Here is a 24,747-nt window from a genome sequence, read left to right as displayed (position 1 = left end):
TAGCTCGACGGTGGCCTGAGGCTGCCCCTCTGGCCTCCGACTTCGCAGCTTTCTGGATTTGGTTTTCGACCTGGGGAAGGGACGAGCAGCACGTGACCGAGAACTAAACTACCTGGCCGCCCTAACCAAGTTGACGATAGGGCTTTACTGCCCCTGCCCTGCCCTGTAGGGAGCCAAACCGGGTCCACTCTCAGCTCATTCCCCGGGAACGAGGAAAACCCCTAGGAAGCAGACAAAGACGGCTCGGGTTTCACCAAAACAGACCCCGCCCCACCCTGCGGTCGGTCGGAACTGCCCTAGCAGAACCAGCACCTCCCCTCCCCCGGAGTAGGTGTCTGCCCAGGTGAGCATGTTTGGCAGTTCTGGCCCCCCCACAGAACATAGCCAGGCTTCCCTTCGACTCATAAAGTTCCACCCACAGGCACAAACAGGAAGTTGCCCTGTATTGCAGGGAGGCATCTAGGGCTCCCCCCGTGGCACCCAAAGCAGCCTGTGGGAAGGCACAGACTGTGGTATCTACAGGTATCTGGGCCATACTTGCAGCCTGAGTACTTGGGCAGCAGGAGTCCAGTGAATTTAGTCTCTTCTCAAACCCACCTGTAGTAAAGAAGCTACTGGAGGACCCAAGATGCCCCCTCACAGATAAAAATGACACTAAATCTGAGGACAGGGCTGCAGATCCAGCTGGACCCTGCTTGGCCAAGCCCTTCCTGAACTCTCAGGGAGATTCTTAACATTCAATTGGATATAGGCAGAGCCCAGGTAATTTGCCTCAATCCACTCTGGTTGGGTATAGGGACGTGGCTCCCAGGGACCTTACATAGGACCCAGGGATCCCCCACTGCTCTCTAGGCTCCAGAGACTCCTGAACATACTTTAGTCTTGATGTGAGGAGTTTAAGACAGGTGTGCAAAGGAATGTGTGTAGGGGGTGTGGCTGGGGGAGCATTAACTTCGCCTCCCATCATTCTGGTTTGTGCTGTGTGGGAGGGAGTCTGCTAGGAGTGTAGGGCAAGACAGACAGGCAAGTGTGTATCTATCCCTCTATCCCCAATTGGCAGAGACCTCACAAAGGCCCTAATGGAAATCCCTCAAGGATTTCCTGAGAACACACCAGGCGTTCCCAGTAGACCAGAATCCTTAGAGGTAGGAATGACCCGGTGGCGTGCATCTGGAAGGTATGGCTGACGTTCAGTGTTACAGATCCTGGATGAGGCATAGACCAGCCAGCGGCTGGGAATGATTACTGCGGGATTAGGAGGCCTGGCTCCAGCCAGTCTGGGAGAGACCCCCAAGAAGGGAGGCCCTGGAGGAGCTACCCCCTCCCTCCCCCGCAGGTTCTTCCCCAGAGAACAGCTTTGTTCCAGGGTCTGTTTCAGGAGACAGTTGTAGCCACAGTTCTCACATACAACAGACCAGAGACCCCAGAGCCTTCCACAGGGCCCCAGAAGCAGCCCCCTTAGGTGGACTGGGAGAACTTGGTAAGGCAGACCTGCTTCAAGGGAGCAGGAAACCTCTGCTCACCCTTACAAAAGCCTTCTCCCCAGCCCCCTCAGAACATCTTGCATTCTGACTCTCCTTGCATGCAAATCTAAAGAGAAAATGGGACTTTAGGCTATCACAGGAAGTGAGATGGGAAAGTGCCCTCATTTAGGACTATTTCTGACAAGGCCTCTAACTTTACAATCTCCTTCAGTACTTGTTAAAAATGAGGAATCCTGTACCTTTCCTCAGACCTTCAGAATTAAAAACGTCTGTGTGCGTGTTTATTGGGGAGAGAGTAGGCCCTAGGTTCTGCATTTTTAAAGAGTCCCAGGAGTTCTGACACATACGAACGTAAGAGAAATACCGAGTGTACAAGGACGAGGGAAATGGATGGGGAGCCAGATAAGATACTGAGCATGTGTCCACACTGAGAGGTCAGTGAGTGGCTCGTATCACCTAGGGACAGCCGGTCAGGCAGGGCCTAGGCATGTGGCCCAGTGACCCACACCTCTGCCAGGGATTACATGGAGATCCTCAGGGAAGATAGGGATAAAGAGGCACCATCCTGTCATCCCTAAGCCAAGAAGAGGCGTAAAGGGATGTGTGGGTCAAGGCCCTTTAATGCCCCTGCTTCCTTGGGAGTGCACAGCTCAAAGACTCCCTATTCAAATCAAGAGGAAAATCCAGTTATAGACTGGGGAGACATCTGGTGGACAAATAAGAAAAAACACAGAAACAAAGGCAATGGAAAATTTTTTTCAGTAAAACTAGAAAAGGCTCTACAAAAAGTCATGACTGTGTCCACTCCAGTGGTCTGAGGCAGCATAACATGGAATCAGTGTCCAGGTGGCAGGCACTCTGGGTTCACAGCTTTCTTCTCCAGCCAGCTTCCACCTTTGGGGCCCTGATATTACAGGGCCAAGCACCTAGGATCCAATGGTAGCGAGTGCCACCACATGGCAGGGTCCAGAGGAGGCAGTAGAGTCTGATACCCACCGTGTATCACCCTGTGGCTCCAGAAACCTAGGCTGGAGTTTTGGCAAGAAGTCCTCTATTCCCTTCCAGGTTCAGGGGGCCTGAACCCAGGGCTTTGCACTCAATTTGCTCATTCCCACCACAGGGCCTGTGTCTAATTTTCCCTCTGCTTGGATCCCTCTTTCTCCAGATGTTCACATGGCTCAATCCTAGTTCTTTAGGCCCCATCTCCAGGGTCCTCTGCTTAGAGATACCTATTCAGACCTTAAACTAGCCTGGAAGCATTACTGCATTACTGTTTTTTCTTCATAGTATACCTCACTGTTTGACACTGTTTTGTATTATTTTTCTTGTCTCCCTTACCAGATCGTGGGTTCTAGAGAAGCAGGGGCCTCACCTGTCTTGTCAGTGCTGTATACGGCACACTGGAGGCTCTCAGATATCTGTTAAATTGAATTCTCTCAGTATGGAATTCTGCCCTAGGTTAGGCCCCTCTGACGGAGGAGGGTCCCTAGCTTAGGACCACAGGACAGAGGTAGCCTTAGCAGGGGCTAAGAAAGTCTGTGTCCCAGCCTGTTCTGTCAGGCTCATTTCAGTGTCCAGCTCTGCACTGCCTTCACCTTGAGGGCTTGGAGGGGTCTGGCTGGTAGGGGTGGTGGGCCTGACCCAAGCAAGTCTTGGAGTTCTGGGGCACAGCCCCCTTTTTGCCAGAAGAAGGCTTTTTGGTCACTAGCCCATTGTCATCCTTGACCTTCTTGAGCCGAGCCTTGCTCTTTGGTGGTATGGAGAAGGTGAGAGAGCTCTTGTTGAATTCCAGTGGGAAGACACCTACATCTCCATCAAAGCGGTTCTTGGACACCTGCAGATACCGTTTCCCTGGACCAGTTACCAGCTTCCTGTCCTGTAGAATCAGAACGTTGTCCGCTTCTTGGCTTGCCTGGGGGATGGGGGCAGAAGGAGGAAGAGCAGTGAGAAGCAGAAAGGAAGGCTGAAGGTCCAGGGAAGAATGGCAAAGCTCCCTGAACTACTGACCATGATGATGGGGCCACCTGTCTTTCAGTTCCTTGACTACCTCACTGCCCCGGACTCCTCTGCTTGTGACACTTCTCCACAGCTCACCACCCCACTCAACCCCAGCTTATCGTTCAGGTCTCGGTCTGAATGTCACACTTCATCAGAGACCATTCTTGATCCCCATAAAGAACCACCATCTTTGCACTTCTGTGTCACTCTCTTCCCCAGCTCCATGTTTGTTCCATGGTGGCATAGTTTGTGCTCCTCACCCTGGATTCCCTGTGCCCAGCCCAGGCCTAGCATGTAACAGGCACTCAGCATAGCCCTGGAAGCTCCAGGACCGGGTTGGTCCTGCTGCCCAGAAAGCCCTCCCATTTATTCGATTATTTAACAATTACTGTCTGCCAGAACTCAACCCAACCTCTTTTGATACCTCCTCTCCCCGAATGGGCAAGGAAGTCTCTCCAGATGTCCAGGCTGACTCAGATGTCTCATTGTTCCCCAAATACCTATGTTGCCTATCATAGCTCTTATACTGAGTTATAATCACTGTCTCATTATTTTCCCCACTGGACGATGTGAGCTCCGATGTGAAGGCAAAGGACCAACTATTATCAGCCTTTATATTCCTAGCACATGTGTTCCTCATGTCATGGCCCCAGAGGCAGCTGTCTCCTGCCTCTTCCAGGTGGACAGTCAAGATGGTTTAAGGTTGAATGAAGGCCATCCCTGGTCACACCTGTCCCCTCTACTCTCCAAAACTTGGGCTCCTCTAAAGGCCACTTACTTTGGCTGAACCAAAAATTGATGCCGTCTGCAGTTCCTTATCATCATCCTCCTTCCGGGGATGAATGACCAGTGTCACATGGCAGCTATTGTCTGTTGCAAACTTTCGAAAGGCCCCAACGATGTAGTCTTGAGCTGCAATCCTGCCCCAACCCCATCAAAGTAAAGACATTATCAGACACAGAGAGAAGGACAAGAACATCCCCACACGTGATTCATTCACATCTCCCCACAAACCGCCCCAACCCACTCTACCCAAGGACTCACACTTAGGTCCCTATCCATACTTCCTACTGCCACAACCCACACCTCTATGAGACAGAAATACGTATGGGGTGGTGTGTGCAAACACACATGTCAGAAAACAAAAGAGTACAGTGTGCATGCCTAGGGGCCAACTGTGTGAGAAGAATTGCATGTTCAAGTGGGTTCCAGAGAGACAAGAGGATGTCACCTGTCTGTGGACAGCTGCTCATGCCCCATCATGAACTGCAGATTGTCGATGACCACATGACAAATGTCATAGACGTATACTGCATGTTGCATTGTGTCTATTACAGTCCTGGGAAGAGGAAAAGGCAATGAATTCAAGAGTCAATTATAAGTAGTCTCTTTAAACCATCCCAGCAGAAAAGCCAGCATTCCTGAAAATTCTGTTGGGGATCTGTTCTCCTGCCCTTCCATTCTTTGAAAACCCTAGGCCTTGGAATCTTACCTGATGCTCTGCTGCCCATGAAAAGTCATGAAATAGAGAGGCAAGTCCTCAAAGCGGTCTGCCCACTCGTCGTATTTGTCCAGTTGCTCTTCTAGCCGCCCCACAGCGAACTGTGTCAGCATGACCCGGGCTAGTCTCACGTTGCTGATCTCAAAGCTACCCCAGAGTGTGTTTACCCCCTGGGTACACAAATCCAGGGCATACTCACTGATGAATGTCGTCTTTCCACTGCCAGTTGGCCCTGCAGGGGGGTTGAACAGAGACCTGGGTGAGGGAGGAAAGTTCTACCCTTAAAACCAAGACCTGGAGCAAGGGCTTCAAAGTTGGGAGAAACCTCCTCTTTAAGATTTGCCATGGCCCAAACCCACATGCTTTTGTCGCCTGATCCTTTGCCTCTTACCCCAAGTAGTGATTTCCCAAGGGCTCACCTGTGAAGACTGTCAGCTCCCCCTTCCGATGTCCCTTCAAGAGACGATTGAGGTCTGGGAAGCGGTTCCAGCGGATGCCAGCTGCCTGCTCCACATTTGACAGTTCTCCTAGCACCTCCTCCCGAAGCTGCCGGAAAGACACGATAGACTTGTGCCACGCAGGCAGGGCAGTACGCAGAATACGAGAAAGATTTAAGCCTTGGTTCAGGGCCTCCAGGGCACGGGGCTGCTGGTCCCCAGGCCGTACCAAGGAGCATCGCTTGGGATTCAGTTTTCGGGCAAACAACTTGGCAGCTTCCCAGGACCGAAGGTCATCTCCCAGCCAGAGCACAATACGTCGAAACTGTTCAAGGTAAGGGAGCAAGGCAGGGGGTAAGCAGGCAGTTCCTCGGGGTAGGGCAAGGGTGGGCAGTCCTGTGGATTGGTTCAAGGCCAGGCTGTCCAGCTCTCGACCTGTCAGTACCACCTCAACATCTCGCCGACTGATCAGTGGTAACCCAAACAGATTGTGGTAGACACCAGGCCGGGGAATGGTGGTTTCCTTATAGTGCACTTCATCTCCCTGGACTTCAGCACTTAGTAGCTTCAGGCCTCTTAATCCCAAACCTCCAGGGGAGAGCCAAGGGAAGACAAGGCTGCGAGCAGGCCGCAAATACCGCACACTGAAACGCCTGAGTGTGTCATCTGTCACTTTGGTAAGGCCAAACATCACACGAGCCAGCTGGGCCTCCTCTGGTTCAGGCAGCTCCCAGAGAGGTATGGCTCGGTCCCAGATCCTCTGGACCTCCTCACTGTCCTCAGCTTCTGGGGCCTCACCAAGCAGGACCCCCTCTCTGGCCCCATCCCCTCGCCCCTCCACGCTGGCCTGGAAGTCTTCCCAGCTGCCCTCTGCTAGGCTGGTCATGCAGAGAAAGCGGCCTGTGGTCTTGTCAATGAAAAGGCTGAAGGAAGCAGTAGCACCAGTCTGGTCCTTGGGCTGCAAGGCCTTCACAAAGGGGCTCGGTGCCCGCAGGCAGCTGTGGCCATCCTGGAAGGAGATCCCATGTGCCCTCAAATATTGGCGGATTTCAGTTGCAGTTACAGGCAACACTGGTACCTCCAAGGCTGGGAGAGCCTCCTTCCTGTACCGTCTTCGAGGAGAGCCTGGGACCAAGCTTCTGGGCAGGCCCCTCCGACCCATCCACTCCCCACGCAGGGGTAGCAGGATACGGAGGGGGTACCCACCTCGAAGGAGTACCCACATTCCTAGTCAAATCGAGGAAGTCACTAATTGAAATGCTTTCCGTCCCTGGTTTGGGTGCCTTCACTAGGTCAGACCCTAGGGATCCTCTGCACAGCACACTCTACAGAGCCCACTCGAGGTGGCTTCTTTCTTCCAACTTGTCCCTCATAAACATCTCTCTGAACCCTCTTCAGCCCCTCTGCATTCCTACTTCACATCTACGCCCATCTTTCACGTCCGTGGGCCTCTATCCGGCTCTCTACCTCTATGGCCCCGTACAGCCACCGCCTCACCGCTCTACTTTCTCTAGATCATCTCTTCACCACTCCCGCCCGGCCAAGGGATCTCCTCGTCGTTGCCATCTCTACCGCCGCCTGCGTCGTTCCTGACCCCAACGCGCTAGCCCCCAAGGGGAGGCCCTCTTCGCCGCTCCTTCCCTCAAAGGGGACTCGCCACGACCAGAGCGCCACCGGGCGGCTCCCGCCAGTCCCCGCGCTCACCTCGCCCCCGCGCCCGCGTCCTCCCTCGGCTCTTCTGACAGAAGCTGCGCGGCTCGCGACCCAGACCGCGCGTCACTACCCTCCCCTCGCCCCTCTCGCCCGCAACGCGGTTCACTGGCGCGCCTCGCGCCGCGGCCGCGGAAGCAAAACTCCCGGCCGCGGGTGTTCCCGGAACCGGAAGCTTCGGCGTTCGTCTCGCTCCCCACCCCCGCCGCCCCTCCAGGCTGGCCTGGGCGACCTGGGCGCTGCGGCCATGACGGCGCGCGGGACCCCGAGCCGCTTCCTGGCCAGTGTCCTCCATAACGGGCTGGGGCGCTACGTACAGCAGCTGCAGCGTCTCAGCTTTAGCCTCAGCCGCGATGCGCCGTCGTCTCGTGGCGCCAGGTGAACTGGGCGAAGGGCGTGGGGTGCTCTCCGGGCTGAGGTCGCCCCGGGTCAGGGGTCGCTGTGCTTACTCTTCTCGGCTTCCTCAGGGAGTTCGTGGAACGAGAGGTGGCCGACTTCGCCCGACGGAACCCGGGGGTCGTGATATACGTGAACTCGCGGCCGTGCTGTGTGCCCAGAGTAGTGGCCGAATACCGTGAGTGGGGCCGGACGAGGGCTGGAGGGCGCCTGGGGGCGGGTTGCGGGGGTGGAGACTGGGCCCGCTCGCCTTCCTCTGGTCTGACCCCTGATCCATCCGCTTCCTCTCCTCCGACCCCCTTCCTTCGGCCAGTTAACGGGGCTGTGCGCGAGGAGAGCATCCACTGCAAGTCAGTCGAGGAGATTACGACGCTGGTGCAGAAGCTGGCCGACCAGTCGGGCTTGGACGTGATCCGCATCCGCAAGCCCTTCCACACGGACAGCCCTAGCATCCAGGGCCAGTGGCACCCCTTCACCAACAAACCGACGACGTTGGGTGGGCTGCGCCCGCGAGAGGTCCAAGATGCTGCCCTAGCCCAGGCGCAAGTGCCATGAAGAGTTGCCCACCAGCTCCAGTACCCAGGCTTTGGACTCTTACCCCAGTGGAGGTGGTTCTTCCTCTTTGGGTTCAGGGGATTCCAAGTCCACACAGGCAGATAGAGCCCACCAAAAGGGAAACTGATGCCAAAGCTTTTGCTTGGGATAAAGAAGAGCTGTCTTTTCGTTGCTTATGAGGCAGGGCAGTGACTTTGTTCGTCTCCTAATTCTTCCCCATTTGATATCCCTGAAACCTGACTCTTCGAGGATATTACAGGCATTTCTGAAATCCAGATTGATAACAGTGATCTCAAATCCCAGCGAGCGCTTTCAAGATTGGCATCTGAAGAATCCCCCGTGTCCTTTTTCTGTAACCATTGAGCTAGAGAGCTAGCATCTTCCACCCTGCTGTGGACCTGGCATTAGGATAATCACTTTATATCCGTGTGAATGTTTAGATTAGAAAACTGAGGTTAATAAACATGTTCGAGGTTACACTTGAGGTCTTCGAAATATGTGTAGATTTTAAATATAACCTCACATTTCGTTATTCTAAAACCAGAAGCGGAACATATAACCTTTCAGGATGGTTAGTATCAAAGGCCATGTGATTAATCTAGTCCTGACCCTTGGAGAGTGATTCTCAGGTCAGATCTGTGGTAACAAGCTTGCCCTTGTCCTAACTATTCCCCAAGACAGGCCCCTCTGCAGAAAGGAATTCATGTTGTCCTTTGTTGGGGGAGGGGAGGTACTGAAAAGCTTCTTGTGGACAAGCAAGAGAAATAAACAGGGAGCATCTTCTAGGCTTAGCTAAAACAAGGGGGAGGAATGGTGAGGAAGAGAGTCAAGAGGTAGAAACCTAGAAACCTTTGTATGAATTCTTAAACAGCTGTAATTTTGTCATGCCCTTATCACCATGCTCAGTGAGTGGTGAGAACCTTATAAAGGCCTGTGTACCTGCCCAGGGCAGCCAGATGGAAGCTGAGGATCCCAGTTTTCTCTGCAAATGGTTTTATAGGGAGCAGAGCCAACCCTGCAGCACTGTTTCCATAGGCTCAGAAGCCTGCCCCCTGGTGATCAGGGAAGGCCAATCTAGACCAAGCGGAACACACATAGCTGTGGGGAGAGAGGGTATTTATTAACCAACAGGAGGGGGAGGAGCTGAGCCCAGGCTCCCCACTCTGTCTCATGCCTGTTCTGCCCACCTGGGTGGTGAGTGGGGGCATTCCTAAAGAAGTATAGCCGTTCTCACAATAAATACATTCATTGTGGGGTGGAGGTGGGAGAGATTGGGTGAAGGGCAGTAAAAATCCGTGGGGATTCCACGTTCTCGGCTACAAAAATAACAGTCATCCTCACCCAAGGAGAACGGGGGAGCTCAGTCAGGATTTGATTGTCCCATATCAATGGAAACTTCAGAGGCCCCTGGACCCTGAAAGTGCCCCGGTGAGGTAGGACAGGGATGGGAGCCAATTATCCAAACTCCCAGCCTCTGCCCTTTGCATAGTTCCAAGAACGGGCTTCATGTGCCAGGTTGATGAGACCTCAGATCTCCCCCTGCTCTGGTCTAGGGGTAGCAAATGCTTGGTCCCCAAAAGGGAGGCTGGCTCATTGCAGTGTTGGTCACCCGTCCTAGGGAAATGTCTGAGAGGACAGCTGAACAGGAGAGGGCTCTCCCTCTGAAATGTCCATGGACCAAACCCAACAGATACAGGTCCGAGGCAGCAAAGGGAGGCTCAGAAATACATGTGGAAATGTAAGCACATGTGCGTGAAGGGACATGCCTGGGGCTCTGTCTGTCACTCTTGAGAGTGACCAAGGGGGTGGGGAGGCTGACTCACGAGGGCTGCACATTAAGGAAGAAGAGGGGAATGACACAGTCTCACAGTCTTACCTCCCCAGGCTGGCCTGTTCCCAAGCTCTTGCCAAAGAGGTCACCACATGGGGTTGGAACTAGGGGAGAGGACTAGATAGGATGGAATGTGGCAATTGGAAGGGTACCCAAAGTCCAGGAGAGATGAAACACAAGAATGCACCAGGAGATGGGGGTGGGGGCCCTGCAGCCCAGCTGATGGACATTCATCCATGTGCACGTGTGAATGTACGCAGGGCTCAGGTGGCTCTGGTGGCTGGCAGAGGTCTCGTCTGGTTTCGGGACCGTCCAGCACATAGGGCCGTGCAGAGGGTGGTGACATGGAGGTCATCTGGACCTGCAGAGCCCTGCCTGGGAGAAAGAGGAAGGGTTTGAGCAGACAAATGGGGCAGGAGAATGGCATCCTCTCCTCCCAAGTGCTTGGGTTAAGGGAATAGGAATTGGGACTGGGTCTACAGAATACCAGGTCCTGAGGGAGTACCCACCTCTGAGGAGCACCGGTTGGCCTGGGCTGCTCACAGATGGGTCTGTGGAGACTGAGGAGGGGGCTTTGGCTGGGCCTGACTCTGCCAGCCCTACAGGGACATCAAAAAGTTGGGAGAAGGGCCTGGAGTTGGGGAGGGGGGTGAAGGTAGAGTGGCTGTGTTGGGGAAGCAGCAGCCCGGCCTGGGGCAGACAGGCTGGCTTGGAAGAGCATTTGTCCTAGGAAGCTGGGCTCAGACAGAGCTCTCATCCAGGTGCTCTACAAGCTGCGTGTGTTTCCTCTTCTCCAGGATGCGGCTGAGCTCCTCGGCAAATGAGCAGGGCCCTGCTGGCGCTCCATTGTTGCTCTGCCTCAGGAGCACGTAGCTGTTGCCGTTCATCCTGCGCAGCCGGCTGGGCAGAGCCACCAGCCCATTGGTCAGCTCAGCCGGTGGGGGTGGGGGTGGTGGAGGCGGTGGGGCTGGGGCTCCCTCCCCAGGGATGATCTGGAGGCAGCCACCTTCCAGTCCCCCAGGCCCCTCCCCATCATCACCTTCATCTTCCTCTCCAGGACACTGGCCTGAAACAGTCTGCAACTGCACAGCAGAGCCCCCTGCCCGGCCAGCCCGACCCAGAGAGTATTTCCTTCGACGCCCTCGTCTGCCTCCCTGAAGACAGGCCACATAGAGGAGGGAGGAAGCTAGGATGAGGCAGAGGCCGCCAAGGGCAGCGATGGCTAGCACATAGAGCAGCCTCACGTCAGGGGCCAGCTGTGCCCCAGGCATGGCAGGGGCTTGTGGAGCTGGGGCAGGAGTGGCCGGCCGGACTGTGAGGCTGTAGGAGGCCAGCAGGGTGCGGAGGCCATTCTCCTCAGCATAGCAGCCGTAGTTGCCACTGTGTTCAGGCTGTATGTCTGTCACCAGCAGCCCATCCACACCCACGCGGTAGCCATGCTGCCCATCACTCAGGCCCATGCTCCCATTGAGCAACCACAAGGCCCGGGCCAGGTTGGATGGCTGGTCACAGGGCAGGAGGACATCATCCCCTCGGAGCACAGAGCGGGTTTTCAGTGGTGGTGGTGGTCCTGGAGGGGGGTGAGAAACAGGACTGGTCAATGCTTGTCTGTCTCAGGGAGGGCACTGGAGATGGCAGGCCAGATGGTTCACTGTTAGCGTCCCTAGCACCAAGCACAGACTCTGGAATCACGGTGACAACTGACCAAGGTCTCCTGCACTCATGCTCCCATGTAAGGTTCACACTGGCCCTTCCTAGTGGTTTCAATTCCTGCTACCTGCCAGTGATTGGTAATCTCGACCTCTAGCCCAGGGTTCTCTCCTGACCGTCAGACTCTAACATCTTCCACCTGCAGGGCATCTCCGTGTGAGGCCTCTTGGACATACGGCACAGTAACTAAGGCCAAAGCCTCCCTCCCAAACTATACCAGGTCTTTTCCTTGAATTGTCATCACAGTGAATGGCACCACTAGCTACTCAGCTGCTTAAGTCAGAAAGAAACATGGGAGTCTCCCTTGCCTCTCTCTCCTCTTCACCGCTCTATCTAACCCTCACCAAGATTCTGCTTCCAGACTCCATCTCAGACCTGTTCACTTCTCTCCTTCCCCAACTGGGGAAGCTGGCCCACTCTGGCTCCCATCTAATCCATTCTCCATGCAGCAGTGGGGTATCTTTTTAAAAACACCATACTGATTATGCCGCTCCCCTCCCTCAATGTGGTCCCTGCCCACTTCTCCAGCCCCTTCTCAAACACACCAAGCTCACCTGCCTGCTGTTCCTTCTGCTCGGGTGTCACCCCCCTCTCTGTGCCCTCCACTGGTTCACTTGGAGGAAAGAGCACAGCAGTGATGAAAAGCACAAACTCCAGTCAGGCTGCTTGGGGTCAGGTTTGAATTCTGACCCTGCCACTTAATAGCTTATTAATTTGGGTAGTTTACTTATTCTCTCTGGACCTCAGAGAGATTGCCCCTCATGGGGATGGGGATCGTGGCACCTGTCTCCCATGGATGCTGGGAGAGTAAGTGAGATCGTGTGTGTAAGTGTTCAGTCAGCACCTGTCACGAGTAAGTACTCAGTACATGTTCGCTGTGGCGATTAACTTTTGCTCTTCAGGCATCAGCTCAGTCATCTGATTTTCCTCAGGGAAGTACCCATTATGCTTCAAACCCTTGTCATAGTTGTTAGTATTCCTTTTGTAACAAAAACCAATGAAATAATTATTTGGGTGATCATTTAATTGTCTGCCCCCCCCCCCCAACTTGGCTATAAGCTCCAGAAGTGACAAAGACTTCATGTCTTGAGCCTGTCTCCTCATTTATGGTTCTTTTGGGCAACAACCGTCTGTGAAGCACTTACTCTGCCACACTCCGCTGGGACGTCCTGGACGAAAGCCCACAGACGCGGCCGTTCGGAGCCACACATGTACAGGTAAATGACAATCAGTGTAGAGGGGACGGGCTGTGCAGCCTGTGAAGGTCACTTACCTGTGTCCCTGTTGCCTTCGCAGCCTCGGTTGCCTCTCTCCATGTCCTGTATCAGGGCTGTCCTGGATTCAGGGACGGGGGAACTGAGCTTTAGTTTTCCCCAGCGGCAGCATCCGTGGGGCTGTCGCCAACGGCCCCCACGTCCCCCACAGCCGGCAGGCCTTCCTCCCCCCTCAGGCCCTGATTCCCCGCTAACGTGGGACCCTCACCCCCCCCCACCTCTCACCTGCTCCCCTGGGACCTGCTGAATACGGTGCAGGTGTGGGTGCTGGGGTCCCAGCCACAGTAGGGGTCCCGGGCCAGGATGCAGTCATAGCAGGAGCGGTAGCGGGAGCAGCTAGACAGTGGTAGCTGGATGACTCCACTAGGGGCCCCCACGTAGAGGCTATGCTGGGAGCCAGAGAGCAAAGCTGGTTGGCAACACCCCCAACTCCCACCTACAGACACACACGGCCACTGCCCAGCCACCCACTCCCTCCCCCTATTCTGGCAAAGCCATACTGAGGGTCATGAGTCAGAGGCTACCTGCATTGGAGAGATGACCAGATTTTCCACAGACTGGGGCTCCTTGAACACTTGCGTCTCTTCGATAATGTGCATCCCAGAGCCCAGCACCACGGCCTTGTGGATCCAGCCATCGACTGGTACGGAGTGGACAGAGGGTCAGAACCCAACAGTGGAATCTGGTTTTGGTCCCCTGCAATAGCCTAATGGGAGCAGCTCGGGAGTCATGAGATCAGGGACAAGGACTCAGGCAGTAGCAGTTCCTCATGGACGCTGGGAACTCTGGGCTAGTCATGGCAGAAATGACTGGGTTCAGAAGCATTAGTGATCAGGGTCAAATATCACTGTGTTTGGTGACAGGATTCAGCAGTTACCCAGAGCCAGTGGTCATCGGGGACCAGTAGTGAGTGTTCAATGAAGAATCAACATCAATGGCCACCAGGGTTTTGTGATCAAAAGTCATCCAGGGGATTAGCGGTCAACGAGGATCAAGGACTCAGTTACCAAAGGGCTCAGACCAGGGGTCAGAAGTACCTGTGCCCAGAAAGAGCAGGTCATAGGTGGGCCCGGCAGGCGTGGTGACAGGCGTCCCTGTGAGGTGTGTATAGCGCACATTGCGCTTCAGCAGCAGGGGCCGTCCACGTGTGGGCACCACGGGCCGGGCCATCAGTGGGTGCAACTTCACAAAGTCCAGGACCAGGGATGGCAAATCCTGGGATGAGTTGTAGCCGCGGGTGCGCAATGAATCTGTGATGCACTGGGGTGGGGGACAGAGGTGGCGAGCCTCAGGAATCTACTGCCTGCCCGTCCCCCGCCACCCCCAAGGCTAGATCCTTCTGCCCCTCCCAGGGGTTCTGTCCACCCAGCGCCGACCCTAGGCTTGGGCACTCACTGAGCCAGGCCGGGGCTCCGGCACCCCACCCTCATAGCGGCCCCAGCGCCGGGCACCATCCTGGTATTCCATGTAGGGACCTGCGAAGACAGCCTGCACCTCGGCCAGGTCGTAGCGGCAGATGGCTGAGGCCTCTAGGGTCTTCCTAGGAAGGGACATAGGGGAAGGGGCTGAGCCACACTGAGTGGAACCTGCCCCCCTGCCACCTGCCCAGCCTGAAGCCCGCTGTTACCCTGGCCGACACCAGCTCTAGGCCTCAGGGCCTCTCCTAAGGGTCAGTAGGCCACTGTGGCCTCTGGCCCCAGGCTAACTGAGTGTACCTGAAAGTCTCTCTCTGCAGCCAGCCTCCCCACAAGGGATCCTATTGTATCCTCACTGACCTCTGCTCAGCCCCCATGCTGTCCCCAGTTCCTCTTCTCCCCACTGTCCCTGCACTGACCACTGTGTGGTCAGCGTGAAGGCCGCATAAAAGTGCGTGCGGGCTGAGGCGTCAGCGTCCAGGCTGCAGACAGCACGTAGCATCTCATACTGGGGAATGTGGCAAATGAGACGCGCCTTTAGGAAGGAGGTCCACTTCTTCTGCAAGATCTTCTTTCCTCCCAGGTCTCCCTGGGGAGGCAGGGACACAGGGTCAGCGTCAGAGGTTCAGCTTCTACACTCTTGCCCTGAACTTGGTCCTACTCACCTTGCACACACGGGCCACACGGGCCACACGGTGGCTGTTGCGGCTCTGAGCAAAGCTGTTGGGGACCTCGTCAGTGGCACGCTCCGTGAAGAAGTAGTAAACCTTGTCGTCATCACCCACTGCACTGGCCTCGCTCTCCCGCACCAGGACAGAGAAGACAAACTCAGCATCTGTGGGTTGGACAGTTCAAGTGGCCTCTGAGACAGGCTGGGGATCCCCTCCACCACCACCCCTCAGTCAGCACCACACAGGAATAGACAGCTTCACCTGGGAATTTAGGGAGGGGACGGTCAACTGCCCAAGGGAGTAAAGATGAAGAAACAGTCCCCTGCCCACCCCCCCCCGCCCAGCATCCTGTGCCTCAATCTCCTGACCGTTGAGCCAGTGCATTGGTGCCTCCTCAGTCCTCAGGGCGTGTGGGTGGCGGCTCCGGCGGATGTCAGGGATGCTCCGGAATTCATACCGTGTGGCTGTGTAGAGGCCTCCATCTGGAGCAGAGACATGCTAAGCATGAGACATGTCACATACAACAAGGCGCATAACACACACGGGTGGCAAGTCCTAGCAACGGGATCCATGTCCCACAAGTAGCATGCTGGTGGGTGAGGGGCCGGGGTGGGGAGGACAGCATGTTCACCAATGACGAGGCCTGTGAAGCCACGGGCTGGGTCGTAAGGACACTTCTCCTTCCCCTCTTCGAAGCTTGTTGGCAAGGTGAAGGCCTCAGCATCCTGGGGGAATACGGGGCCAGAAGTCAGTGGTCTCCAGGACAGGCAGGGGTGTGGCCCAAGGTCAGACCAGTCTGGGGCCACGGGCCAGCAATCAGGGCTGGGGCAGGCATACTCACAATGGCTGCACAGAGGGGCTGGAAGGCATGAGTCCCACATGCGTAGAAGTGGGTGGCGTTGAGCCGCTGAAGGAATCGCACATGGTTGAAGCACTCCGTCTGTGGGGTGGGTGGGGGAGGGCTGAGCCCCCAGCCTGCTTAGAGGCCTTTTCCATTAATCAAAATTCCAGCTTTGTCGTCCAGCTCTTGCCCCCACCACGGGACGTGGTTCTTTCTGAGATCCCAGTGGGCCTGCTCACTGTCCGGGACACAGACTACTCCCTGGCACTCACTGTCCTTTGGCTTCCCAGTGGCATGAGCCCTCTTCTTGCTTCTCTCTCACTGTTAGGATTACCTGAAACACTTAGCCAGCTTCTCCTGCATTACCCGCAGGCCTCCGCATCCCCAGTCCTGGGGCCCCCAGGGCTCCCGCCACCCTGAGATGCTTCTCTCACATCTCCTTCTCAGCAGTGCCCCCGTCCTGGAGCCCCCACACACCCTTTGGGGTGACACTACCAAATCTATCCCCAGGCTCTGGCCCTCTCTCCATCTGATAGTCCACGGACACATCAAACTCACCTCGTCACAAACCAAGCTCATTCGGTCCTCCCTAACCCGCATCTTCCCTCCTAAACCTGTTCATCCAGTCTTTCCCGCCTCATTCCATCCATCCATCCTATTACTCAGTCTAGATACCAGGAGTCAGGCTTGCTGCCTCCCACTCCCTCACCCTACATTCAGTCCTTCTCCAGGATTCTTTGTCGTAAGTGTCTCCAGATGTAGTCCACTTCCCCTTCACCTCCACCACCCTAGTCCACGTTAGCGCTGTCACCTCTTCCCTGCACAAATTTAGGGACTGCCTGACTGTTCTCCCAAGCCTCCGCCACTCTATAAAGCTACCTATTTATCCAGTGAATGAGGAATACATGTATGCAGTGTAAAATTCAAAAGGTACAAAGGGATATGTTGTAAACAGAGCATCTCCTTTTATCCCTGTTGCCTTCAAAGGGCACTGCTGTTACCGTTGTCTACAGTCTCCTTCCAGAGATATTCTACCCATCAGCACCCTCTGGTAACCCACTTTCCAAGGCATATTTTAAAAATGTAAACCAAATCATGTCACTGCTGTATTTAAAAAAACTTTGGTGGCTCACCAGAGTCCTGAACATGGAGTCCCACCACTTCTGCCCCTGCATGATAGGGCTCTGCCCCTTCCTCACCCCCTCCAGCCACACTGCTCTTCTCTGCCCATTAAATGCGGTAAGCTGACACCTTGACTTCTTTGCCTTGTTAATGATTCTTCCTCCTGCCTGTTACCCAGAGTTTGAATCCATGCAGACCCCTTTGTCTCATCCCATTCCCTCCCTCGGTGTATCTGTCCCTTCTCTCCACTAGCCTGCTCAGGTCTCCCTCCTCTGACCCCCATGATGCTCCCAACCGCCGTTGTCTTTCCTGCCTCCAGACTCACTCTATTTTAATCCTTCTAGTGCTTGGGGCAGGATTAATATTCCTGTAGTAGTGTTTCCCCAAGATGTTTATATAAGAAAAGGGGGTGAGGGATGAACTCTGTGGTCAAATAAGTTGGAAATCATGGCTAAAACTTGCCTTTCCAGGGGATTTTTCAGAGCCTTAAGGATGTTGCTGTGCATTGTGGGATTGAGCATACAGCACTTCCCAAACTCATGTGACCATTAAGCCCTTCTTTTGAAAATTAGCGTTCCTCAGAACATGCTTTGGGAAGTGTTGTCCTAAAGCTTTGCTACCTCAAGTGTGGCTTAGGAACCGGCAGCATCAGTTTCCTCTGGAAGCTTGTTAGAACTGCCGAATCTTGGGCCCTTCCCCAGGCTTACTGAGTTAGCATCTGCATTTATAACATACCCTGGGGCTTCATGTGCACACTAAAGTTGGAGAGTCTATAAAGTACCAAGTGATGAGGGTGTCCGTTGTCACAGGGTAAAAGCCATCCCCCGAGCTGGGCACTTACAGTGCTCTGTGACCTGGGTTCCACTTGCCTCACCAGCCCCGCTTTCTGCCCATGCCACATGCTGTACCAGCAGGCATCTTTGATGGGGTCTCTTAGAGGGGCCTCTTTAAAGTTTTATTTGTTTTATTTTAGAGGGAGAGAGCATGAGTGGGTGGAGGGGCAGAGAGAGAGGGAGAGGGGAAGCAGACTCCTGCTGAGCGGGAGCCCCAGGAACCAGAGGAGCCTGAGGTGAGTGGGGAGTCCGAAGCAGGGCTTCATCCCACGACCCTGAGATCATGACCTGAGCTGAAACCAAGAGTCAGACATTCAACCTGACTGAGCCACTCGGGCGCCCCCAGAGGCATCTGTTCCATAGCCTGACCTGGGACCCCTGCAGACACCCTGTTCTTTAGCCAGAAAGAGCTAGCAATTCACTACCACCCCTCCATGGTGTACCGGGTACTTGAGCGATTCCTTGACCAAACCTCATTTTTTACATCTGTAAAATGGAGGATAAAACTACTTCATAGGGTTATTTTAGAATTAGGAGAGATAACAGTTAAGTCAGCATTTACTAGAGATTACTTATTGCTCTCATGATTATTATTCAGGAGCCCATAAGAGATTAAGAGGGCACTATAGGCCAAGCCGGTAGGTCACCAGATGCTTGGCTTAGAAGTGCTGCACCTAGGGCCTGCCACTCCAGCTACACTCACGTGTTTGTTGTGGTTGCTCCAACTGACTGGCTGATCCATACCTCTCCATCTGTGTCCCCACCAACCCTGACATCCCCAAATGAAGAGAAGGAAAGGAGCTGGGGACAGGGCAGACCACATACCTGGTTGTTTTTCCCTTTCTGATGACATTTGCTTTGCATCTCTGGGGAGGCCTCCCAGCGGATCTGGAGACGGGGAAAGGAATGGGCTGATGTGCTAACCCCAGTACCCGTCTCTTTCACCATTGTCTGTGGGACCAGGTGACAGGACTGCAGGAAACAGGGGAAACTGAGGTGCAGAAGTTTCAGGAGTGCCACTGGATGGTAAAGGAGACCTGGCTTGGGAAGGGCAGTACTATCTGACCAGAGGGCTATAAAGCTGGAGACCTTCCAGGTACTCCAGGCTCTGGGGGCTAACCTCTTTGTGAGCCCCATCTCCTATGTCACGGGCATTGAGAGAGAACAGGGCACCTCGGGCTCCAACCAGCAGTCTTGCGGAGGACTCCTCCAGTAGCAGTGTTGAGTAGTTCTGGGCTTGACCCTTGAAGTGCCGGGTCCTGGAGAGCTCTGGAGAGTGGGAGCAGTGAGCCCGGCCCTGGGGCTGCCTCTCTACTCCCAGACCTGGCTCCCGCTGCCTTTCCAAGTTGGGGGAGGGGTGTCTAACCTTCATAGGGGATGGTCATCCGCGGGGTGGCATCTAGTTCTCTGGATGGCCTCCGCAGTGAGGGTCCAGGGACAGCAGCTGCTGTGAGGAAGCTCAGGAAGAGGGGCCAGAGCCTCCCCCACATTTTCCTTGGGAGGCCCAGACCAGTAAGACCCCCAAGGGGAGCCAAGGCCAGAGTCACAGGGGATGATGGGAAGAACAGTCACGGGGGTCAAGGTCCAGAGAGGTCACTTGGAAGGTCAGGGGTCATGGGGCCAGGGAGGGTCCTGGAATCGAGGGGACATGGAATCACAGGGTTGTGTGGCCATGGAATCCCAGGTTAGAGGTCAGAGGGAGGGATGGATCACACACTGCCTTTCTGCATCAAATACAAACTCCATGGTGGGAGGGAGTTGTAGGGTCATACAGGGGTTGTAGGTCACTGATGGGGTCACCCTGCCCCGACAGAAGGACTAGTCCTGGTTCTCTGAGGTCCGTTTTCTGAAGAAAAAACAGGAAAAAAAAAAAAGCTCTTTTATCTGTGTGTGGGTAGAAGGTAGATGGCATTACCCCCAGACTTCAGGGGGCACTGGTGGGAGAAGGCCCACAGACTCCCACATCAGGATCAGCTCACTGTCATTCTGTCTACCTCTCTGCTCTGATGCAAGTTGGGCAGAATTTGCCCTCCTTACAAGACCCTAGACTCCTCCCAGCCCAAACCCAAAGTAATGGCAATCCTCTGACCAAGTCAGAAGCTAAGCTAGGTCTCCATCTCGACTAGAGCTCCGTTTCAGGGAGAATGCCTTCTCCTAGCAAAAATGAGACCAAACTTGGGACAGCAGCTGCCCCTGCTGCCTGTGGGGGTGCCTTATGCAAGAAGGCTGGGCAGAGACATTTAATGGGCCTTTGTTTATTTTGTCCTGTTTTCTCTTTGTTTTTTCTTCTCCCTGGCCTGAGAGCTCCCTCTGGAATTTCTCTTTAATTAGACACTTCTCCTCCTCAGCATTCTTCTCCGAGGGGGTGCACATCTCTACTCTGCCCATGCGAGTCTGTACTGCACCCTCTGGCTAGGCATCCACACATGCCCCTACCTGCAAACAGGCACTCATAGACATGGGGGGGGTTGGCATCTGGGCCCCCCTGGTTGCATAGGTGTAAAGTCTGTGCCGGAGGCTCTAGTGTGCAAGACCAGTTGAAACATAAGCAACATGGAAAAGGTGAATGATGAGATCCCTGAGTTCTTTGCCACCTCCCCTGGCACATCTTGGAGACTATTCCCACACCGGGACACTCAAGCCAACCAGTTGGGGATGGGGTGGAAGTAGGTGACAGGCCTTCTGTGACCCCTGTAATAGGCCTGATCTCTGAGGTGGCTCTTGAAAGCTTCCTTGACTGGGCTGGGTGTGAAGGAAGCCTGATCCACCCAATTTCATCAGACACCCACAGACAGGGCCACAGGGGCCACTGGCCTCTCCCCTCCTTTCCAGGTCAAATATTAACTATGTGGCCTTGAAGAGAAGGGAAGGACCAGGAACTGGCCAGAGGGAGAACAGAAATTTGGAGCATTTATTTAAGAGGTAAAGGTCAGCACTGTAGTGGTCAGAGCCCAGAAGGGGAGAATGTAGTATGAGTGGAGAGAAGAGGGTCCTTGGACCACAGAAAGGGCATCCACTCCTTGTGTGGGGGCTGGGCAGCAGGAAGTCCCAGGCAAACTGCCCATGCCCCACCTCTCACTGTGGAGGCACACCTGTTTACCTTTGGGGCCTCCTATTTGCTTAGTGCAGAAGTGGGGGGAGCCCTATGGCTATGAGGTATCAGTCCCTAGGATTGGGCAAGAGGAACACACCCCAGGTCAGAGGAACCACTCAGAGTGTGGTTCATGGCAAAAGTCACACATAATCCAGAGAGGGGTGATGTGCATGCAATAGGTGCACATACACACATGTTCACAGAAGGGCTGTGAGCACATGTACTCACAGGAGAGTCATGCAAACATACATTCACAGGGAGGTTTGTGCATGTATATGTTTATATAAAGGGCCTGCCAGATGTGTTCATACACATTGACAAATAAGGTTGTATTCACATAGTCATATCCATTCATTCAGCAGGTTACACAGCCTCAGAGATTGACAAGGAAGGTTATAAACCTACACATGTGCATATGAAGGACTGTACACCTATTCACAGAAAGGTCCAGCACATACACACATATGTGTAGGGACATGCACACAAACCCACCAATACAGGAGGTCAGGGATGTTCATGTTCACAGAAGGGTCAAGTAAATGTGTGTTCACGCAGTACTCAAACACACAATTACATGTATGCAGAGACAAGCTTCAAGCGTATGTACAAATAGGGGTCCAGTTCTCACTGCAGGCTTGGAGGCTGTCAGTATCCACTGAGGTGCAGAGCAGACCCTCCCTCCCTTCCCCAAAGTCCCAATTTTAAGGCCAGATTCTAAGTGTGTGTGTAGTGATGTGGGGAGGCATCTGACCTCAGATGCTCGGATGGGATGGGCCTCTCTGCAAAGGAGGGAGGGGGTACCTAACCCAGGCGAAAGGAGGCCCCTAGCTTTAGCAAGGGAAGGATGGAATGGAACGTGTAACTTAGCGCTGCTCTACTCCGATGTATATACTGCTGTTCTAGATGTGGGAGTTGGACAGGGGCTCTCAACCCCCATTTAACCTGTTGGGAGGGAGGGCGGGGCTAAACGGGGGGGCGGAGCTGCTGCCCTTCCTCCCCCAGTGGCCACAAGGCTTCAAGGTCTCCAGTCCACACCCCACACTCCACCCCCAGTTCCACAGTTTGGGTTCCTCCCCAGGGCCAGCCCCCTGAACTCTGGTCACCTTCCGACTATTAGATCCTAGGGCTGAAGAAACTGAGGGGAGACACCCCCCCCCAAAACAGGATCGATGTTGGATCAGCAGGCTCTCGACCTTCATCCCAGATGTCCACCTGCTTAGTGTAGGCGGCATCCCCCTCTGCCCCTTAGGATGGCCGTCTTTCTGGCCTGAGAGCCCCTCCCCCGCTACCCTCTCTTCCACCATCCTGGACAGTCCGCGCGTCTTCCCTCTCCTCAGATCTCATCTCAGTCTCTACTGCTGCAGCTTGAGGACAAGCTCTCCTTCGATCCCGCCGGACGCCAGGAGACGTGACCCAGATCCCAGGGAACACTGTTCGCCACGCGGGTCCTCGCCCCGCGCGGGTCCCCGACTCCGCGGTGGCGGGTCTGTGCCCAGCACAGCCCGAGGCCTGGCCCGCGCCCCCCCAGGAGCCTTTATGCGGGACCGGGAGACTTGGCTCTGAGAAAGGCCTGGCCCAGCTTGGAGGGTGGAATGGAAGTGGGGAAGGCCTGGCCTGGCCTCCGCCCCCCGGCCTAGGCCCCGCCGCCGCCCGCACTCCCTGCCTCTCTCACCTTTGCGCTCGGATCCCTGGCCATAGAGACGGCGACGCGCTGCTCCGCGGCCCCACAGCACCAGCTGCGGGAGGAAGGGGCCGCGGCCGGAGGCGGGGTGGGGGTGGAGGCGGAGCCGGGGGTGGGGCGGGGGCTGGAAGGCGGGGCCAGGGAGGCGGGGCCGACTGGGTGGCGTGCAGGGAAGGGCGCCGTTCTCTTCTTTTGCGCCCCCCACCCTACACAATAAAGGTTTGAGGTAAGACTCCCACGGCCTCCGGGCATCTGGCGTCCTCCGCCTCCAAGGGCCGTGGCCCCCGTATCGCCCCCTGGTGGTGGCCTCATCACGCCATGCGCCCTCGACGGGCTTAAAACCCACCTCTCTCCCCTCCTAGCCCTAGGACCCCTCCGACTTGTCTACTGTTGGGGACTTACAAAACTGTTCTCTGGGCGCTTAACTTTCCGAGGGCCCTCTAACCTGTCTTCTAATCTGGACCTCACTTCTTGCGCGCCTGCCACTCTTTTCTGCTCTCTGCCTAGGGTGCAGTGGGCCACAGTTGGTGGAGGCCGAGCGTTGGGGCAGCTCTGAACACACAACGGGGTCTGGATTCCCAGCTCAAGAGCCTCCAGCTGCTTGGTCCTTCAGCCTGAAGTCTAAGAGGGTCGGGCTTGGTGGGATGAAGTAACGGCCTGACCAGAAGTTCACAAAGACAATGCTGTTTTTCTGGATAAATAAGCCACAAGGGTTTGCACTTGTCCACTCAACCAAACCTTATGGTAACCGGGGTTTACCTCCTCAGTGACCCAGTTACCTCCGGTTGACTGGGTCACTCAGATAACTGCCTTCCCTTCCAGCTCATGTTGAACATCATTCTTACTCCAGGTCTTCCAGTTAACTCTCCTCATAGGCAATCAGATATCCTCTCCCTCCTAGGCTCAGTCACCTCACCTAGAAGCAATCTAGAAAGCCCCCCTCAGAATTAACTTCCCAACCAGGGGAGGTCCAGGATGGTCCTCCCAAGCCACCTTTGGTGCTGCAGTTTCCTGGCAACTCGGGCTATACCTTTGCCTCACGGGCTGTTAAAGACCCCTCTAGGGTTTGAATCAAACTGGGGCTCTAGCCATGACCTGGCCTGATCCTCCCCCTCCCTCATCCATGACATTATTGTAGTGGGTCGAAGAGCAGGACTAAAATGCTGAAGGCTACAGGGACATAAGGTAACTGACTCTTGCATGTGCCTGAGAGTCTGAACTCTGGAGAGGCAGGGGCTAGGAGAAGAGGCAGATGCACATTGGCCTGAAGGAGGGTGAACAAGATTCAAATGGCTGTCATTTAACTAAAAGGACCCTGGGAAAGACATGTCATCTCTCTTTCCTGAATTCCCCAAAGCTCTGTTTGGCACTTCATCATATACAATCTTGTAGCTTGAGCTGCTGCTGTGTGTGACTGCAGATTGCTAGACAGCAGGGCCCACGCTACACTCCCACCTCCCCCAGCACTCTGTAAATAGGATGTGTGTATGTGAAGGGGGAGGTAGCTGGGGAGAAATGCTTATGTTAAAGTGTACACACACTCTCACAAAGACTACCCAGCTTCATTTTAAAAACTGTACCCTCATTCTATCCTGAGGGATTAACACCGCCATTTTATAGATGAGAAAACAGGCTTTAAGAGGTTAAGTGACTGGCCTTGAAATTCATTCTTGTGTTTACAGATAATCAGTACTGGGAAAGCCTGAGAAGAGGGAAACGGTAAACCTGAAGGGGAATTATCAAAGGCATAAATGTGCAATTTTGTGCACAGACGTGTATTGGGGGAGTAGGCAGAAAAGAAGGGATGTGAAAGAGAAAAGTGAGTTTAATGTGATGAGATGGGAGGGTTCCTAGTGGGAAACAGAAGGGAGAAGTCAGCAAATAGTTGGGAGACACCACAGAAGAAAATCCTAATAGATGAAGGAAGTCCAAGCTGGGAAGCCCAGGAAAGACATGGCTAAGAAAAAGAAATCTGCAGTCCTGTGGGAAAGTGGGTTGGGGGGTGACAGTGGAGGGAGGGCAGGAAGACTGCTAGCCCCACAGTACCAGACAGGAGAGAGATTAGCCTGCAGGGGCCCAGTGGGCTAAGGGACACAGCTCCTCCGGTTCTCACAGAACTCACAGTGCTGACTTCAGGTACCTGCGCAGCTGTAGTGATCTGGTGGCAGGTTTAGCCTCACACTCGCGCCTACAC

The 24,747-nt window shown here is 54.7% G+C and overlaps 3 protein-coding genes across 8 annotated transcripts; 1 reads left to right on the top strand and 2 right to left on the bottom strand.

Moving 5' to 3' along the window:
* Nucleotides 1-2,220: 2,220 nt before the first annotated feature.
* On the bottom strand, nucleotides 2,221-10,267 carry TWNK (twinkle mtDNA helicase). 6 transcript variants are annotated; one of them, XM_021700232.2, is made up of 6 exons: nucleotides 10,100-10,267; nucleotides 5,403-5,529; nucleotides 4,975-5,215; nucleotides 4,714-4,821; nucleotides 4,261-4,402; nucleotides 2,221-3,396 (listed from the first exon to the last, which is right to left on the bottom strand). In XM_021700232.2, exons 1-6 carry the CDS (start codon nucleotides 10,265-10,267, stop codon nucleotides 3,076-3,078), a joined length of 1,107 nt encoding a protein of 368 aa, XP_021555907.1. In that variant the 3' UTR covers nucleotides 2,221-3,075. The 6 variants fall into 6 exon arrangements, with proteins under 6 accessions (XP_021555907.1, XP_021555908.1, XP_021555911.1 ...); XM_021700233.1 differs by having other exon boundaries at nucleotides 10,065-10,198; XM_021700236.1 differs by lacking the exon at nucleotides 10,100-10,267 and adding an exon at nucleotides 7,125-7,183.
* On the top strand, nucleotides 7,125-9,144 carry MRPL43 (mitochondrial ribosomal protein L43). Its single transcript, XM_021700237.2, has 3 exons — nucleotides 7,125-7,508; nucleotides 7,598-7,704; nucleotides 7,840-9,144. Exons 1-3 carry the CDS (start codon nucleotides 7,378-7,380, stop codon nucleotides 8,079-8,081), a joined length of 480 nt encoding a protein of 159 aa, XP_021555912.1. The 5' UTR covers nucleotides 7,125-7,377; the 3' UTR covers nucleotides 8,082-9,144.
* Nucleotides 10,268-10,642: 375 nt separating the features above from the next.
* On the bottom strand, nucleotides 10,643-22,625 carry SEMA4G (semaphorin 4G). The gene is made up of 15 exons (XM_021700238.2): nucleotides 22,545-22,625; nucleotides 19,145-19,624; nucleotides 18,899-19,047; nucleotides 18,604-18,666; nucleotides 15,824-15,922; nucleotides 15,614-15,707; nucleotides 15,351-15,464; nucleotides 14,977-15,146; nucleotides 14,731-14,900; nucleotides 14,292-14,436; nucleotides 13,934-14,156; nucleotides 13,421-13,536; nucleotides 13,122-13,285; nucleotides 12,896-12,957; nucleotides 10,643-11,482 (listed from the first exon to the last, which is right to left on the bottom strand). The coding sequence occupies exons 2-15, from the start codon at nucleotides 19,266-19,268 to the stop codon at nucleotides 10,653-10,655; spliced, it is 2,523 nt and encodes an 840-aa protein (XP_021555913.1). The 5' UTR covers nucleotides 19,269-19,624; nucleotides 22,545-22,625; the 3' UTR covers nucleotides 10,643-10,652.
* Between the last annotated feature and the right edge of the window lie 2,122 nt (nucleotides 22,626-24,747).

This window comes from Neomonachus schauinslandi, chromosome 6 (assembly GCF_002201575.2).
Source record: "Neomonachus schauinslandi chromosome 6, ASM220157v2, whole genome shotgun sequence".
Classification (NCBI taxonomy): Eukaryota; Metazoa; Chordata; class Mammalia; order Carnivora; family Phocidae; genus Neomonachus; species Neomonachus schauinslandi.
The sequence above is the reverse complement of the archived record's forward strand: the minus strand, read 5'-3'. Positions and strand labels throughout refer to the sequence as shown.